This window comes from Talpa occidentalis, unplaced genomic scaffold, assembly GCF_014898055.3.
Source record: "Talpa occidentalis isolate TD23 unplaced genomic scaffold, MPIMG_talOcc4v2.1 talOcc4.17, whole genome shotgun sequence".
NCBI lineage: Eukaryota > Metazoa > Chordata > Mammalia > Eulipotyphla > Talpidae > Talpa > Talpa occidentalis.
This window is the reverse complement of record NW_023601754.1, coordinates 57419367-57433566: the sequence shown is the minus strand read 5'-3', so window position 1 is coordinate 57433566 and position 14200 is coordinate 57419367. Positions and strand designations below refer to the sequence as shown.

At 59.9% G+C, this 14200-nt stretch overlaps 1 protein-coding gene across 3 annotated transcripts in view; it reads right to left on the bottom strand.

Annotated features, from left to right (window-relative positions):
* AHNAK (AHNAK nucleoprotein) overlaps window positions 1–10631 on the bottom strand; it is a 29061-nt gene extending 18430 nt beyond the window's left edge. The window contains exons 1-4 of one of the 3 annotated variants that reach the window (XM_037517676.2): window positions 10547–10631; window positions 1411–1503; window positions 1017–1173; window positions 434–621 (exon numbers count right to left, since the gene is read on the bottom strand). In XM_037517676.2, the coding sequence (XP_037373573.1) occupies window positions 434–621; window positions 1017–1173 (345 nt within the window). In that variant the 5' untranslated portion in view covers window positions 1411–1503; window positions 10547–10631. Of the gene's footprint in view, window positions 1–433; window positions 622–1016; window positions 1174–1410; window positions 1504–9623; window positions 9652–10546 lie in introns of those variants that run through there. The other 2 variants (XM_037517680.2, XM_037517677.2) reach the window with 2 other exon arrangements.
* Between the last annotated feature and the right edge of the window lie 3569 nt (window positions 10632–14200).

The window sequence follows — 14200 nt, the reverse complement described above, 5'->3', positions numbered from 1 at the left end:
AAATAAACAAGCCATCACAAGGAGCAGACGGCGCCCTCCAGCCGGCGAGCCGCCTGCCTCTGACTCACAGAATGACCAGGCCTCTGGAAGCAGAAAAATGGTGTCTGTGAGCAGAGCCAGGCACCTGGGAAATCATTCCAAATTCCGGCAAAGCAGCTGACCTTCCTCCTGGCAGCCAGGACCAGACAGCACGAGCCAGCTCCCATGCGGTGGCCCTCTGGAGAGACTGACGAAGACCCTGAGGGCAGCCATCAGCCACGTGCCACAGGAGAGTGGGAATGAGTGGGCTGGCTCAACAGAGAGGCAGAGAGGTGTGGTCAGCAGAAGGAAGGACAGCAAGAGTCCGGGAGATGGACAGGAGGCTCAGAAGGTGGGACCAGGAGGAGGTGTGGCAGGGGAGCCCAAGCTGACGGGCGTGGGGAGGGGCACTCACCAGAACCACTTCCGAGCTGTGGGAGCTGACGACTTCATGGGTCCAAGTCTGGCCAGGTTCAGGGGAGCGGTCCCCCTTGCGGTGCAGCTTCAGGCCCACAGTGTGGTGCCCCATGGTGTTCAGCAGCTGTGTCACCTCATCTGACTGCAGGTTGTCAAAGTAGATGGTGGCCCCCACAATCTGGTCCCCTGAGCAAGGAGAGGCAAGAAGCAGTGAGCCCCCAGGGTCACAGGGAAACCACATGCCTCGGGCGCTCTGGCTCACACTGAATGCATGTTTTGACCACCTTGCTCAGACCCGCTGTACAGATGAGGAAACTGAGGCTTAGAGAGAACAACTGACCTGCCCAAGCAGTGACCCCGTGAGTGCTGGAGCCAGGACTTCGGACCATGTCTCCACCCTCCCACCCCCACCACCTCCCCCCAGAACCTCAAGCAAATGAGGGATGTAGAGTGGGCAGGGCAGGGCTTGGGCAGCAACCAGCCTGATGCTGCTGGGCCCAGGGCCTCCACAGCCACTTGCCCACCTTTGCCACCCTCACTCACACTGCCCAGCACCCAGCCTGAGTCCTGAGGCAACTCACCCTCCTTGACCACCCCCGTGCGGGCCGCAGGGGAGTTCCGCATCACCTCCTGCACAAAGACGCCATCGTCCGTCTGAGTAATGGTCAGCCCGTGAGAACCACTGCCCTGCCAGTTGGGCAGCAGCAGCTCCCGGGTCTTCTCTTCCTCCTTCTCCATCTGGGAAGAGGGAAGAAAATGGAGCTCAGGACAGTGGGGGTGAGTGGTCAGAGGGGAGGAGAAAGCGAGGCCCCGCAGGGGCAATCAGCTCCCCAGGAGTGGAGCGTTGTTCCCCCGGAAGAGGTGACCAGCCCCTCGGCACTTCCACCCAAGTCCTGCCCCCACTGAGGCCACCAGGGTCTCCATCTTCCCTCCTCCCAACACCTCTGCCCTCTCACCTCCCTGCCCACTACTGACCTTTTGCAGGTGTGGGTCGAGCTAAAGCCTTGCCAGGAGCCCGCCCCGTCTTCCTCTCTTCTCAGTCCTTCTCGTCAGTCTCAGTCACACAGCCTGGGGAGAAGTTCACAGCCATCTCGCTTCAAGTCCACAACCACTGGCTGGAAACCCCAACCAGCTGCCATGCAAGGGATGCTGGATGTTCTGCCCCCCCCATGCCAGACCAAAACCCCAGCCCCCACTGCTGTCTCAATCCCATTGCAATGTGACTCCCCAGTCAAGCATGGTGGGAAGGGGGTTAGGGTAGGACACGCTCAGGTTCAACTTCTGCCTGATGCGTCCAGCGGTGTGACACTGGCCGGGTCACTTAACCTCTCTGAGCCTCCATTGCCCTATCTGTGACCGTGGTGGGGACTAAAGACTCCTGCAAGAACTGGAGGACACAGAGCACGCCCAAGAGGCCCCGGCGCACCGGAGCGCCACAGCACCTGCATTCCCATCGGCTTCTTTGTTTCTGGAGGGAAACATTACTGTCCCCCACTTTACAAATGGGGAGACAGATTCAGAGAGGCCAATTTGCCCCCCACAACCAGAGATCAACGAGCTTGGGTAGCGCCGTGCTGATGTTACAGCCCTGCATCTGCCACGCTCCTGTGCCAGCTCAGGCTGCAGCTTTAACCAGTGTCAGGGCCCCTCCTGGGACAGGACAGACACTCCTCAGAGTGTCGCCAGCAGTGCAGGCAAGTGGCAGCCTGAAAGCGGGGTGCCCTCCCTTCCCCAGAGACAGTGACTCATGGTCACCCTGCCTAGCCCGGTCCTCAGGGCCAGGGGACCATCACAGCGAGGTGCTCCTCACAGCTCTGGGTGCTCGGCCACAGGGAGCAGGTGAACAAAGGACACTGAGGCCCCCTCCCCCAGGCAGTGGCCCAACCCCACAGGCGGCCCACAGCTGAGCTGCCTGGGGCAGACAGGGTGCTTCAGGGCCCATCTGCTGCCTCGCTGGGCCTGGGCCAGGCCCCCATAGGTGCAGGCACCCCGAAGCAAAGATGTCCCCGGCCGCAGGAAGAGCCGTCAGCCGCGGAAGAAGACACCAGGCAGGACTCAACACAGACATGGCCGGCAGCCACTCACACAAAATGGCAGCACGGCTCACCCAGAAGCACAGCTGCGGAACCGTGGGGGGACGCGCTACGTCATGGAGGACCTCACCCGAAGCCCCACGCTGCCGTTATGCAGGAGTTAGTCAACCAGTGGATAAACAGGCGCCTCCTGGCTGTCCCCCACAGGGGGGCATGCTGCTGGGTCACACAGTCCCCCAACTGTTACCCAACTTCACTCGGACATTCCCTGAACGACACAGAAGACCCTCCACGTGCCAGGTAAGGCGCTTCAAAAGCTCTTGTCCTAAACGTAAATTATAGGCCAGCTGCCCTGGACATGACCAATTTCACCTCAAAGTGTTCCAGAAGGCCTGGGAGTCTTCAGGGGCAATGAAATATAAATGGGGTCTTGAAAGTGCTAAGGGGGTTGTGAGGATGGGGCCATGTCTCCTGGAAATTCATGAGCACTTAGCAGTTGCAAAGTCAGCCAGACCCTAGGCCCACACACACACCTGTGCTCCCAGATGATAAACTCACACCTGCGCCCTCTGTGAAACCTCACGGCACAGGTACTACCGGGAGGCTGGCAGCTGGAGGCGAGCACCCTGGCCCAGGTGAGTGCTGGGAAAGCACCTCCTCCCTTCCCCACAGGCAGAGGGGACCGTGATGGGAAGTCACAAGTCACCCTGACCTTTCCCAACGTGAAACAGCAAAGCAGGATCTTCAACATCCAGCCCAAGAGCCAGCCCTGTAGACGTGGAGCCAGGCAGGGCAGGGACAGGATGCCAGCCACCAGCCACTCGCCACAGGGCACCCCCTCTTCCTCCTTGAGCAGGGCCCCTCTGCTCAGCCCAGCATCTGGTGCTGCGCCAGCAGCAGGCGAGAGGAGAGAGCCAGCCATCTCACCCTCGCCCACACCACAGCCCCACCCTCCCTCCTTCCCTGATGAGTCACCGTGGCTGCAGCAGCTCCAGACATGCAAAGGGTCACACCTAAACCCGACTGACAAAGTGCTTCAAGGGCCAGACCCCTGGGTGCCAGAGGGGCCGGGGCTCCGTGGAGACAGGCTTCCCTGCCAGCTTCATGAGACGGAGCCCCAGGCCAAGAGTCCCCAGAAGCACGACTTGGCTGGCTGGGGAGGGACTTACTCCACGCCCCAAAGCAGGGGCAAGTGAGGGGTGGAGAAGGCCAGTCCGAGATGAGAAGGTCCATAGGACCCTCTCCACAGGAGGCAGCATGTCGTCCCTGCAGGGCACCCTCTGGCTTCCCAGCCAAGCAGGGCTCCAAGCACCCTGTCTGCTGTGGCCCCCGCCTCACCTCCTGGCACAGCTGGGAAGGACTCTCCTCCCCCTTATCTGATATGGGTCACTGAGATGGCTGGGCACAGGGATGCTGATGGGAGGGTCAAGGCCATGGTGTCGAGGGTCAGTTTTCTGCATTTGGGTCCCAGCCTGAGGCTCCCCTCTGCCCTGTACCAGGCCCAGACGGTCCGTCTCCCTCCACATAAGTGGGGTGAAGCCAGGGTTCCCGGGGACTGGGACCCCGCCTTGATGCTACCCAGAGGGGGCTCTTTGGAGCTTGGGGGAATTCTGCTCCCTCAGCAGAATGTCATAAGCCTTTGGAGTGAGAAGAAACCTTAAAATCATGCCATCAACATGGTCGCCGCATGTGGCTATTTAAATTTAACTTGAATTTAATTAAAATGCTAGTTGGCTGCACGGGTCATTTCAAGAACTCAACGGCCAGACCTGGCTCCTGACTACCACATGAGACAGGAGGAAGACCACAGGCCACAGCTACAGAAAGTCCTCCGGGGCAGCATTGCCTTTTACTTACTAGGGGGTAGGGTGAGGGGAATTTGGTCCACCCAACACTGGCTCCCAGTGTCCCTTGTGAAGGGACCAAGCAGAGCAGCTGCTTGGAGGGCAGAGGAGTAAGACAGGGAGGACACTCCAGCTGCAAGTCTGAGACACAAGGGACAGAGCACACTCCAGCCTGAAGCATCAGAGCAGAATGAGGCGGTCCTGTCAATTCAAAACCACAAAGAGGATGTGTAGAGTAGGCTGGTGCCACCCATGAGGGTTGGGGGCTGAGAGACCCGGAGAACAGACTCCTCGCCCTGGGCAGACAGTTGCAACCAGGTTTCAGCTTCAGAAGACCATCATCCTCCCACAGCTCCCAGGAAATAGCATCCCTTCCTTCCAAGAGCCAGTCTGAGGACAGCCAAGGAGGGGCCCAGCTGATTTGCCAGCATCAGAGAGCCCTGCTGCCGGCACCGTCGAGATCACAGAAGCTGACACACCGAGAGGCGGCCCACTCGCTGCCTGGAAACAAGCTGGCGGGGCACAAGTTCACAAATACACCAGCACGGGCTGGACACAGAAGGTGACACCCCAAGGGAGAGAGAAGTACCCCATTCACAAGGACGGGGGGCCAAGAGCAATGACACTGGCACCCAGCACAGCAGCAGGCTCACAGGCAAACCCACCCATCACATACACAGTCCTGACCCACCTGACCCCAGGTTAAGCAGGAGGCAGTGACTCACCCAAGACGGAGCCCTCCACCGGAGGGGAAAGCCCCAAACCTTACAAGCAGGACCAGGGCGTGGGATATTCAAAGAAAAAAGAGACACACCCAGACAGGTGATCTACTTTCAGAAACACCCGCTAGGGGGCAAAGAGGGGAAATAGCTCCACCTTAAAAAACAAACAAAAACCCAACAAGTTGAGAGGAAGAATTTTGCCAAGCGCCTGTGTGCCAGGGCCCATGCCCAGGGTCTCATCCCATCTCCAAACAGCCCTCTGTGGTTAAAGTCCTTGTTTCAGGTACGCAGAACTAGGCTCCGGGGTTAGATGACTTGCCCGGGTATGAGAGAGTTCAAAGGCAAGCCCAGGGTTCTCTGATGCCAAGGCCAAGGGTATTTAGACAGGAAGACAGAGGAAGACACCGGGAAATAAATGACAGCAGGAGGAGAGACAGGAGGAACCACAGAGAAGAGGCACGGGGGAGACACCGAAGAGACAGGCCTCAGGCAGACAGACAGGCCCCACCAGTGAGGGGGACACAGATGGTAGGAGAGGGGGGAAGACAGGGGAGAGACCCAGAGCCCAGGAGCAGGAAGGAGACGGGGGGGGGGGGGGTGTATTTGGAAACGGTGCCGGGAGCACAGGAGGCAGGACAAGGGGCACCGCCTCGTGGGCCCACACACCAGCTTCATCCCAACCCTGCTTGGGGACAGCAAGTCCAGAATGGGCAGTCTCAGGCGTCCCAGGCTCTTAGGGGCCTCTGGCTCTGGGGGCTCAAGGAGGCTGTGTTTCCAGGAGCCAGAAATCCTAGCTCCCCCATAGACCCGCTGGGGCTCCCGCAGGTGAAGGCCAAGAGAAATGTGTCCTTCTGGGGCTAGAGAGCCACTCGAGACACAGGCACTCGAGTCCCAGGCAAACATTTCCACTCCTGGGGAATGCAACAGCCCACAGGCAGACACATGTCTCAGCGAGCAAGAAGAAACCCCGGGCCAGCCTCCCTTCCGGGATTTGTACCTCCACATTCGGCCCAGGGGTGCAGCTGCCCAACCTCCACCCGAGCAAAACACGCCCCATCCTAACTGCAGTCAACGGCGCCGTGACAGTAAGTGTCTAGAATATTCACTCAGCGGCTTCCGGGCAGGACACTCCAAGGAGCCATGTCCAGCGTGAATGGGATGTGTGTGGAAGGTAGAATCATCATAAAGAATGAGACAAACACACTGTAAGACAGGTGACATGGGCACCGAAGGGACAGTCAGAGAAAAAGACCCTAAGATGTGTGCAGGGGCCCTGTTCCCCACTCTTCACCACTGGGGCAGGCCACAGCCCCGGGCCTTGCCCACAATGGAGGGCGCCCTACCTGCTAACTTGGTGTCCAGAGCCCGGGCCTCCCTCTGCCTATGTGCTCCTGCCCAGTCCCCGGCTGCCCAGGCCACTGGCCCAGCTGTGCTTGTTCAGGAAGGCCCAACTTGCACCAGGAGGTTTTTCCAACCTCATCACCATACACTCTCCTCCCTGGCAGCCCCTTTTCTGCCCTCTCCCCCACCTTCACGCTGGAGTTTTCTGCACCTCCACTTCCAGGGCAGCCCCTCGGCCCCCACCTGCACCAGCCAGCAGCTTTCTAGGCTGCATCTGATGCCTTTTCCACCTCTCCATGCTGGCTGGCCACCACAGCTTCCTCCTCCTCCCCCAGGGAGCTCCCCAAGCCCCAGAGCGGCAAGTTCTCACTTCCAGAGGGGTGGGAGATTCCCTCTTCCTCCCCTGACCAGAAGGGACTCTCCCCGTTCCTGGTAGCAGGGGACTGGAGAGAAGTCCCCGCACCTGGCCACACAGCCAGGGAAGTGCCGACTTTTGCTAAGGACCACTTCGATTAGCAGATTAGCACCCCAACTCTGAAGGCAGAGCCCTCGGGGCAGAGGAGAGCAGGGTGAAGAATGTCCAGTCTTGCCCCCCCACCAGATCAGAGCTTCGGAGCGCCAGCTCTCCGCCCAGCGGCCAGGCCTTGCCAGTGCAGGCGCTCGGCTGCCAAGAGCTGCCCCCCAGCCTGGGGAGGACTCTGAGCCGGGCTCTGTTCCAGGCACTTCCCCTTCCCCTAGAACCTCCGCTCTGGCCCCCGGGGACCGGGCAGGATGCCCCTCCCTGGCCGGCCATGTGCAGCCCAGCGAGGCCTCACTCAACTGGGCTGGGGCCTTGCACCAAGGGCGTCCTCGCCCTCCTTGGGCCTCTGGACACAAACTTCAGGGCCCATAACCCATCCAGGACAGAGCGACTTACTTCAGTCTTTCTGGCAGCCCCTGCAGCCCTCAGGAAACCCCACCACCAGAGCAGAGTGCCTTGCGGCCCACCTGGCCTATATGCTCCAGACACGGCCGAGGTGACACACGCAGGCCACCGCAATGCCAGGACCACAGAGCATAGGCCATGACGGCCCTCAGCGCTGTCACGTGCGTGGTCACGCACGCACACGCGCGCAGACCCAAGGCCACAACCAAACAGCTCCAGCAGCCCAGCTGGCGTCCCTGGAGGGAGAGGGGCTTCCTCAAGACTCAAATACAAGATTCCCTCTGAGGCCGCTAGGGGCCACCCACAAGGGCCCATGCTCTGTTGGCCCCCTTCACCACCTCGGGCACACCCAGACTCGAGAAGCTGAGCTTGTTCAGGAAGGCCTGGGACTGGGCAGCGTCTGGTGGGCTGGATGAAGCCCACGGGGGTACAAAGAAAGACACTTGCCACTGCCACCCAGCTGAAAGGATACCTTCTGAACCTCCCCAGCGGCCACCTCCCCTCCTCAAACCTAAGTGCGCATATGGACAGCCCAGCTGCAGGGGGAGAAGAGGGGATGCCTCAGAGGAGGGAGCATTCCCTCAGGAGTCTGACTAGCTCTCCCGGTCTGCTCTCCGTCTGTCCCCAGGCGGTTCCCAAGTTCTAAGGAAGGTAGGTGACCACACCCCAGAGCCCCACACACCCCTCCGCCCCCACATGTTTGCCTCAACCCCTCAAACCAGCTCCTCAGGCTCAGGGCGGTGTGCTCTGCCAGGGCCAGCCAGCCAGCTCCAAGTTGAGCAAAAGAACTCTGTCTTCTGGTGCCCAAGCACCTCCACCCAAGTCCCCCAGCCCACTCCCTGCCTTGCCCCACTCCCTCCTGCAGGCCTCTGCCTCCACTGGCCCCCCACCCAGAGTCCTCCACTTGGCCTCAGCCCCTGTACCACCTGACTGGGGCCAGCCCTGCCCTCTGGGGGTGGAGGGAAGCTCTTCCAGAGTTTCCCAGACCAGAAGCCCTGAATCACCACCCTGGGCTTCTCCAGGGCAGCACCAAGCCCCATGGGGCCTCTGTGACTCCCTGTGTGTCCTCATTCTCTGACCAGTGACCCTGCATCTAACCTCTTAGGGACCAGGGCTTGAAAAAGGGACTCAGACACCAACACCCAGGCCCCGCGGCCTCTGCAGGTCCAGCTCTCATGGTCCCAAGCCCACACTGGCCCTCCCCCACCCGACAGCCTAGAGCACGGAGGACCCCCAAAACCTGGGGCTCCCTTTTACTCCCCACTCTGCACACTCTGCCAAGTGCTGGCCCAGCCCAACATCCCTATGGGCCAGAAGGAAGCTTCCCCACTCAGCTTTGGAAAGGAAGTGGCGGCCACACCCTGCCCTAGGGGTTCCCTCACAGAGGGGCTGGGAAGAGGGACTGGAAGCAGAATCTACAGCCCAAATTTAAACCCTGCAGACCTGTGGAAGCTCTAAAATGCCTTCCAAGGCATCATCAGTCTCTCCCTCCTCCGGCTTCCTCACCTTCACCTATCAACTATAGCCCCCCACAGTGTCACTGTGTCCCACAAAATTACGCCAGCTCTTAGTGCGCTGGGCTGTGCAGGGAAAGGCAGGCGATGCCTGCAGTAAGAGGTGGAATTCTATTAGAAGAAACAGTTTCAAAGTTATTGGGAGCCCAGCGCTGTGCTGAGACCCAGAAAGACCCAGACATGGGTCCCTTTTCCTCTGGAAACTCCTGTCTTTCTCTAAGGACCCCACTGCCAGGGCACGGTCCCACCCTGATTTTTCCACAAATCCACTCCACAAAGCAGAGCCTCCGCAGGGCTGCAGGCTTCCTGGGGGCCCCTCACCACTTCACCCAGGCCACACCCTAGAAAGTTGCGAGCACCCACAACCTCTGTGGCCACCTAGTGCAGCTGCGCCCAGTCGTCCCGCTGGCGCTGGGGCCTAGGAGAGCTTGTGATGCCCCATCTGCCCTCCCCACTCCCCTCCCACGCCAGGGACACAGCCAGCCCTGCGCGCCCACGCGTCCCTCCAGGCCAGCACCGCCAAGGGGCTGCGCCCCCACACCCCGGTCCTGGCACTACAGGGGGCGCCCAGTCCAGCCTGGGGCGGGTCAGGCCCTATGCACACCCTCTCCCTGCCTGGGAAATCCTTACATAACACAGTTCGAACACACCCCAAGCGCGCTGCCGCTCCCGCCCCACGGCGGGCCCTCGCCCCACGACGCCACTGGAGCGCACGACCAGCGTGGAGGGCTCGACGGCTACCCCGACGCCCAGCCGGGCTCCAGACCACCTCCCACACAGCCCCTCTCCCCCTCCCCTTTGCCCCTCACCACTCCTCCCAGAGTTCTGGTTTGAATTAGTCACCGGCTCCAACCACCACATTCCTCAGGCTGCTGGCGCCGAGCCAGGTGCTGGGGCGGGGGCCATCCCGCCCGGACGGGTTTGGGAGTGGGGTGTGGGAGAAAGCGCCGCCTCTGGAGGGGAAAGGGCGGTCCCGAGGGCTGTGCCGCTGCACAGCCCCCCTCCCCGCCCACCGCAGTGCAGGAATCTCCCTAATTATGTGCCCCACCCCCATCCCCCCTCCCCCTGGGGAGCGCGCCTCAAACTTCCACGCGCCGCGGTTCTAGAGAATGAGGGGAGTTTTCTGGGGCGGGGGCCGGGGGGAGACGCCGAGGGGCAAGGCTAGGGCGGGGCCGCTGGAGGGGAGAGGTGGGGGGGCGCCCGGAGCGAGAAGGGAGAGGCGGCTGGTACAGCGCTGGGTGGGGCCGGAGAGCTCGCGACGCGACATTGGAGGGGAGGAGGTGTGGGGCGCCCGGAGGTACCGCGGAGGGGGCGCGCGCCGCCGGGGCGCCGGGGTTCCTGGAGGGATCCAGGGACCCCGGCGGCGATCTCGGAAACTTCTCCAGTAAACACCGCTAGCAGCGGAGCAGCGTCCGGAGACACCGCCCCGCGGAGAGGGAGGGAGGGGTGGGACGGGGTCACCAGGCCGGGAAGGGGCGCCCCGCGGTACAGAAGCAACCACAGCCGGGAGAGGAATGTGGACCCGAGCACAGATCGCGCCCGACGCCGGCGACAGAACTGGGCTCCGCGGACGCGCCGCTGCCGCGCGGCCCCGGCTGTCCAGCGCGCACCACACTGAATCCTCGCCGTGACGCGCGCCCCAAGCGCCTCGCCCAGGTCCTGCCACCCACCACCCCTTACCCGGTCCCGGGGTCCTGGCCCCAGACCGCGCCACGGAGCGCCCGGCCCCTACCTGCGCGCTCAGCCCCAGGGCAGCCATAGCCCGCGCGGGCCGAGGTCGCGGTGCGGCGCTTGCAGCAGGCGGCGAGCCCCGCTTGGGACGGGTCCGGCAGGGCGGGCGGTGCAGTCCCCGCGGCAGAGCTGCTCCGAGTGGCCGGGCCCCCTCGCGCGGAGGCGGCTCTTGTAACTCCGACGGGGCGGGCGGGTCGGCCCAGAGCAGCGCGAGGGCGGGGCCGGGGTGGGGCCGGGACCAGCGGGCCGGGCCGACGCTGGAGGGACCCGGGAGTAGGCTGCGGGGGGGCCGAGGGCGCGGGGCGCGGGGGTACCGCACGTCTGACGCGCTTCTCCCCCTCCCCCACCAACGCCACCCCACCCCCCGCCCCGGCCGCGGAGCCTGGAGTACCCCCAAGGCCTGCCGGGTTTGGCTCCATCCGGGAGAGACTCGAAGCTCCCGAGGCACATCCTCACAGCTGGAACTTCTAATGGATCCGTTTGGACAGGAAGGATTTAGGGGTGCTGGAAGTACCTGGGGGGCTTGGGTGAGTCAGCCGCTGCCCCAGCCTGACATGTGTCTCTGAGTTTCCTCTTATCGCGGGCGATGACCCTTCAAGCCCGAGGCCCAGTCTCCTCGCTCGTCCCCAAGCTCCACGCAGCCGCGCCCAGCTCTCGCCTCCCCATACCCAGCCGGCCTGGAGACCCTGGCTCTGCCCCCTGGAGTCGGGGTCACCAGGACACCCGCCCCTGGGGTAGCTCCGGCTGCTGCAGCCCTTGGGCGAGTGTTCCCCGCTGCCCACCGTCCCCTCCGAGCCCCCGAGAGCAGCCTGAGTCCAGCTCTGCCTCCGCCTTCCCATTCATTTCTTAGGGCCCTGCCGGAGCCCTTCCCCCACACCCCCATTTGCAGGACGCCAGTTTCCAAATTTACAGCCATTTCCCACAGCCACTTCTAACTCCCTGGAGATTTTATTAACCGCTTAATGATGGGGTTCAGGGACCTTCTGGCTACAAGCACCCCCTTCCAGACCCCATTTGCTTCTCCTCCATGAATCCTCTTATCCTCCCTCCCAGGAGGCTGCCATTGCCCAGTTGGTGCCAGGAGCGTTTCCTTCCCAAATGCTGAGGAAGGAAGACCCCAGGCTGGGGGAGAGAGGACCCTGGCCGGGCAGGAGCGCCCTCCTCGCGGCAAGATCGTGAGTGGGCTGGGGCTGAGACCAGCCGCCCTGTCCTACTAAATGGCAAACAACATGTTTACAGGCTAAAAATACCCAGCAGCAGTCTGCTGCCAGCCTGGGGGCTGTGTCCCAGGTCCGATTACCCGCACAGGGTACAAGCCATGGGGGAGGGAAGAGGAACTTAGGGAGCTACAGACATCAGACACTCGTATAATGGACACAGCAAGGTGGAGGCACATGTGCAGACATTTGGACAGGCAGAGACATGCAGAGACACAGACAAAGCAGAGACTTGGGCACCAGCACCCTCTCACCTGCGCACGCGCTCTCCTGGGCACACCCGCTCTCGGGCGCTCTCTCTCTCTCTCTCATCTCTCTCTCTCTCTTTCACACACACATACACACACACACACAGGTACCCAGATAAGTGACTCAAACCCACAGCAGAGGTGGGCCTGCCACCCACATGACAAGCACACAGTCACAGGCCCAGACTTTCCTAAGACTCCCCTCCTTCCCCATCTGGTTCTGCACCTCTTTCCCACCCTCTACCTGATTTAAAGGGAAAAAAGCTAAACTTTCAACTTTGAGACACTTTCAAGAAATAAAAACCAAAAATATACTATTTCCTTAACCAATGACTTTTTACATTTTATTTCATTTTAAATAACATGTATTTCATTTTTTAAATATGGGCCAAAAATCCAGATCAAGTGGCTATAATCCTACAAATCAAATCATATCATCCTTGTTGATTTTTCTTTTTTTTTTTTTTTCGCATAGAAGAGCTGGGGTGTAGGCCAGGGGTACGGAGAGGTGAGAGGATCCACCAGAGACAGAGTGGGGAGCAGAACAGACAGATCTACTGAAATACACTGCTGAGCCGAGCAGCAGGGAGACAGGAGAGGTCTGCTGAGCTATGTGGGTCAGCTCCCTGGCTGGGGATCGAACTCATGCTGCAGTGGCTGCGGATAGCTTCATTGTGCTCAGACTTATCCCCTTGTGCCACCAGGGAGGCCCTCTGATATTTTTAAAATAAAATCAATCCTTCCATATGGCAGAAAATGGAAACAATACAGAGATGGATAATAAAATGTACCCTTCTTGCTCTGTCTCTAGTGAATTCTCTCACCCTCCCATGCCTCTGGCCTGTACCCCAGTTCTTGTACAAATAAATAGATCTTTAAAATAAAATAAAATAAAATAAAATAAAATGTACCCTCTCCCTCTTCACCTTCCCAGGCCCTCTCCCCAAAAGTAACCGCTGGTAACAGTTTGTCAAAGAATTTTTAACTTGATGAACCATTTGGTTCCTTGAAAGTGCAGACTTTTATGGGGCTTCCCTGGTGGCTGGTGGCGCAAGGGGTTAAATCTCAGCACTGTGAAGCTATCAGCAGCCACTGTGATCCACACCAAGCAGCAGACCTCTCCTTTCTCTCTAGCCAGCTGCTCCCCTCAGCAGTGTGTTTCAGTGGATACCCCTGTCCTGCTCCCCACTCTGTCTCTAATGAATCCTCTCACCCACCCCACACCTCTGGCCTATACCCCAGCTCTTGTATACATAAATAAATAAAATAAATCTTTAAAAAAGAAAAAGAAAGTGCAAGCTCTCCCAGTGTATATTAAAATGGGAGTAGATATGTATTAGGTTTTCAGGAAGACAGCTATACTATGACAAAACGCCACGCAGGTCGAGGGTATGTGCTGGAAAAGGGATGGGGAGGAGGGTGGAGGGAGGAGCTGGGGGAGGAAGAAGAGTGGAGGATGTATTGTGTCTTGGCCTGGGCTCCATCAGCACCTTAGGAGTGAAAAAGCAGACACCAGTGTGTCCCAGGCTCAGAGCCAGCTTATCTGCTCCACTGTTTGTCCTGGCCACCCTCTTGGTCAACAGGGAAGGCAGGAGTGGCTGGTTGGGGAGCAGCGGAGCAGGAATCACTGTCCTGGACTTCATTTAGAAGGAAATGTCATGATCCCTGGTGGGGAGAGTTCCTGGGGGCAGGACCTTCCAGCCATTTCAGACTAGAAGCCTAAAGAAGGGGTAACTTAGCTCCCCCCCATAAAAAAAACCCACACTTATGCCTGTTAGAACAGGAGTTGGGGGTTTCTAGGTCACCTCCTCAGCACAGGGGAGGAAATATTTTCAAAAAGATTTCAATGATGGGCCTCCCGGGTGGCACAGCAGGTTGAGTGCAGTGTTGTGAAGCTGTCCACAGCCTCTGCAGCATGGGTTCGATTCTGGCCAGCCAGGGAGATTCCCACATGGCGTGGCAGACCTCTCTTGTCTCGCCCACTGCTCCCCTCAGCAGTGTATTTCAGTCAGTCTGCCTGTTCTGCTCTGCACTCTGTCTCTGGTGAATCCTCTCACCCTCCCATGCCTCTGGCCTGTACCCCAGCTCTTGTATAAAAAATAAAGAAATCTTTAAAAAAAAAAAAAAAAAGATTTCAATGGTGTAATGAGAGACACATACTTTTTTTTTATTTGCCCCAAGTCTGTTTGT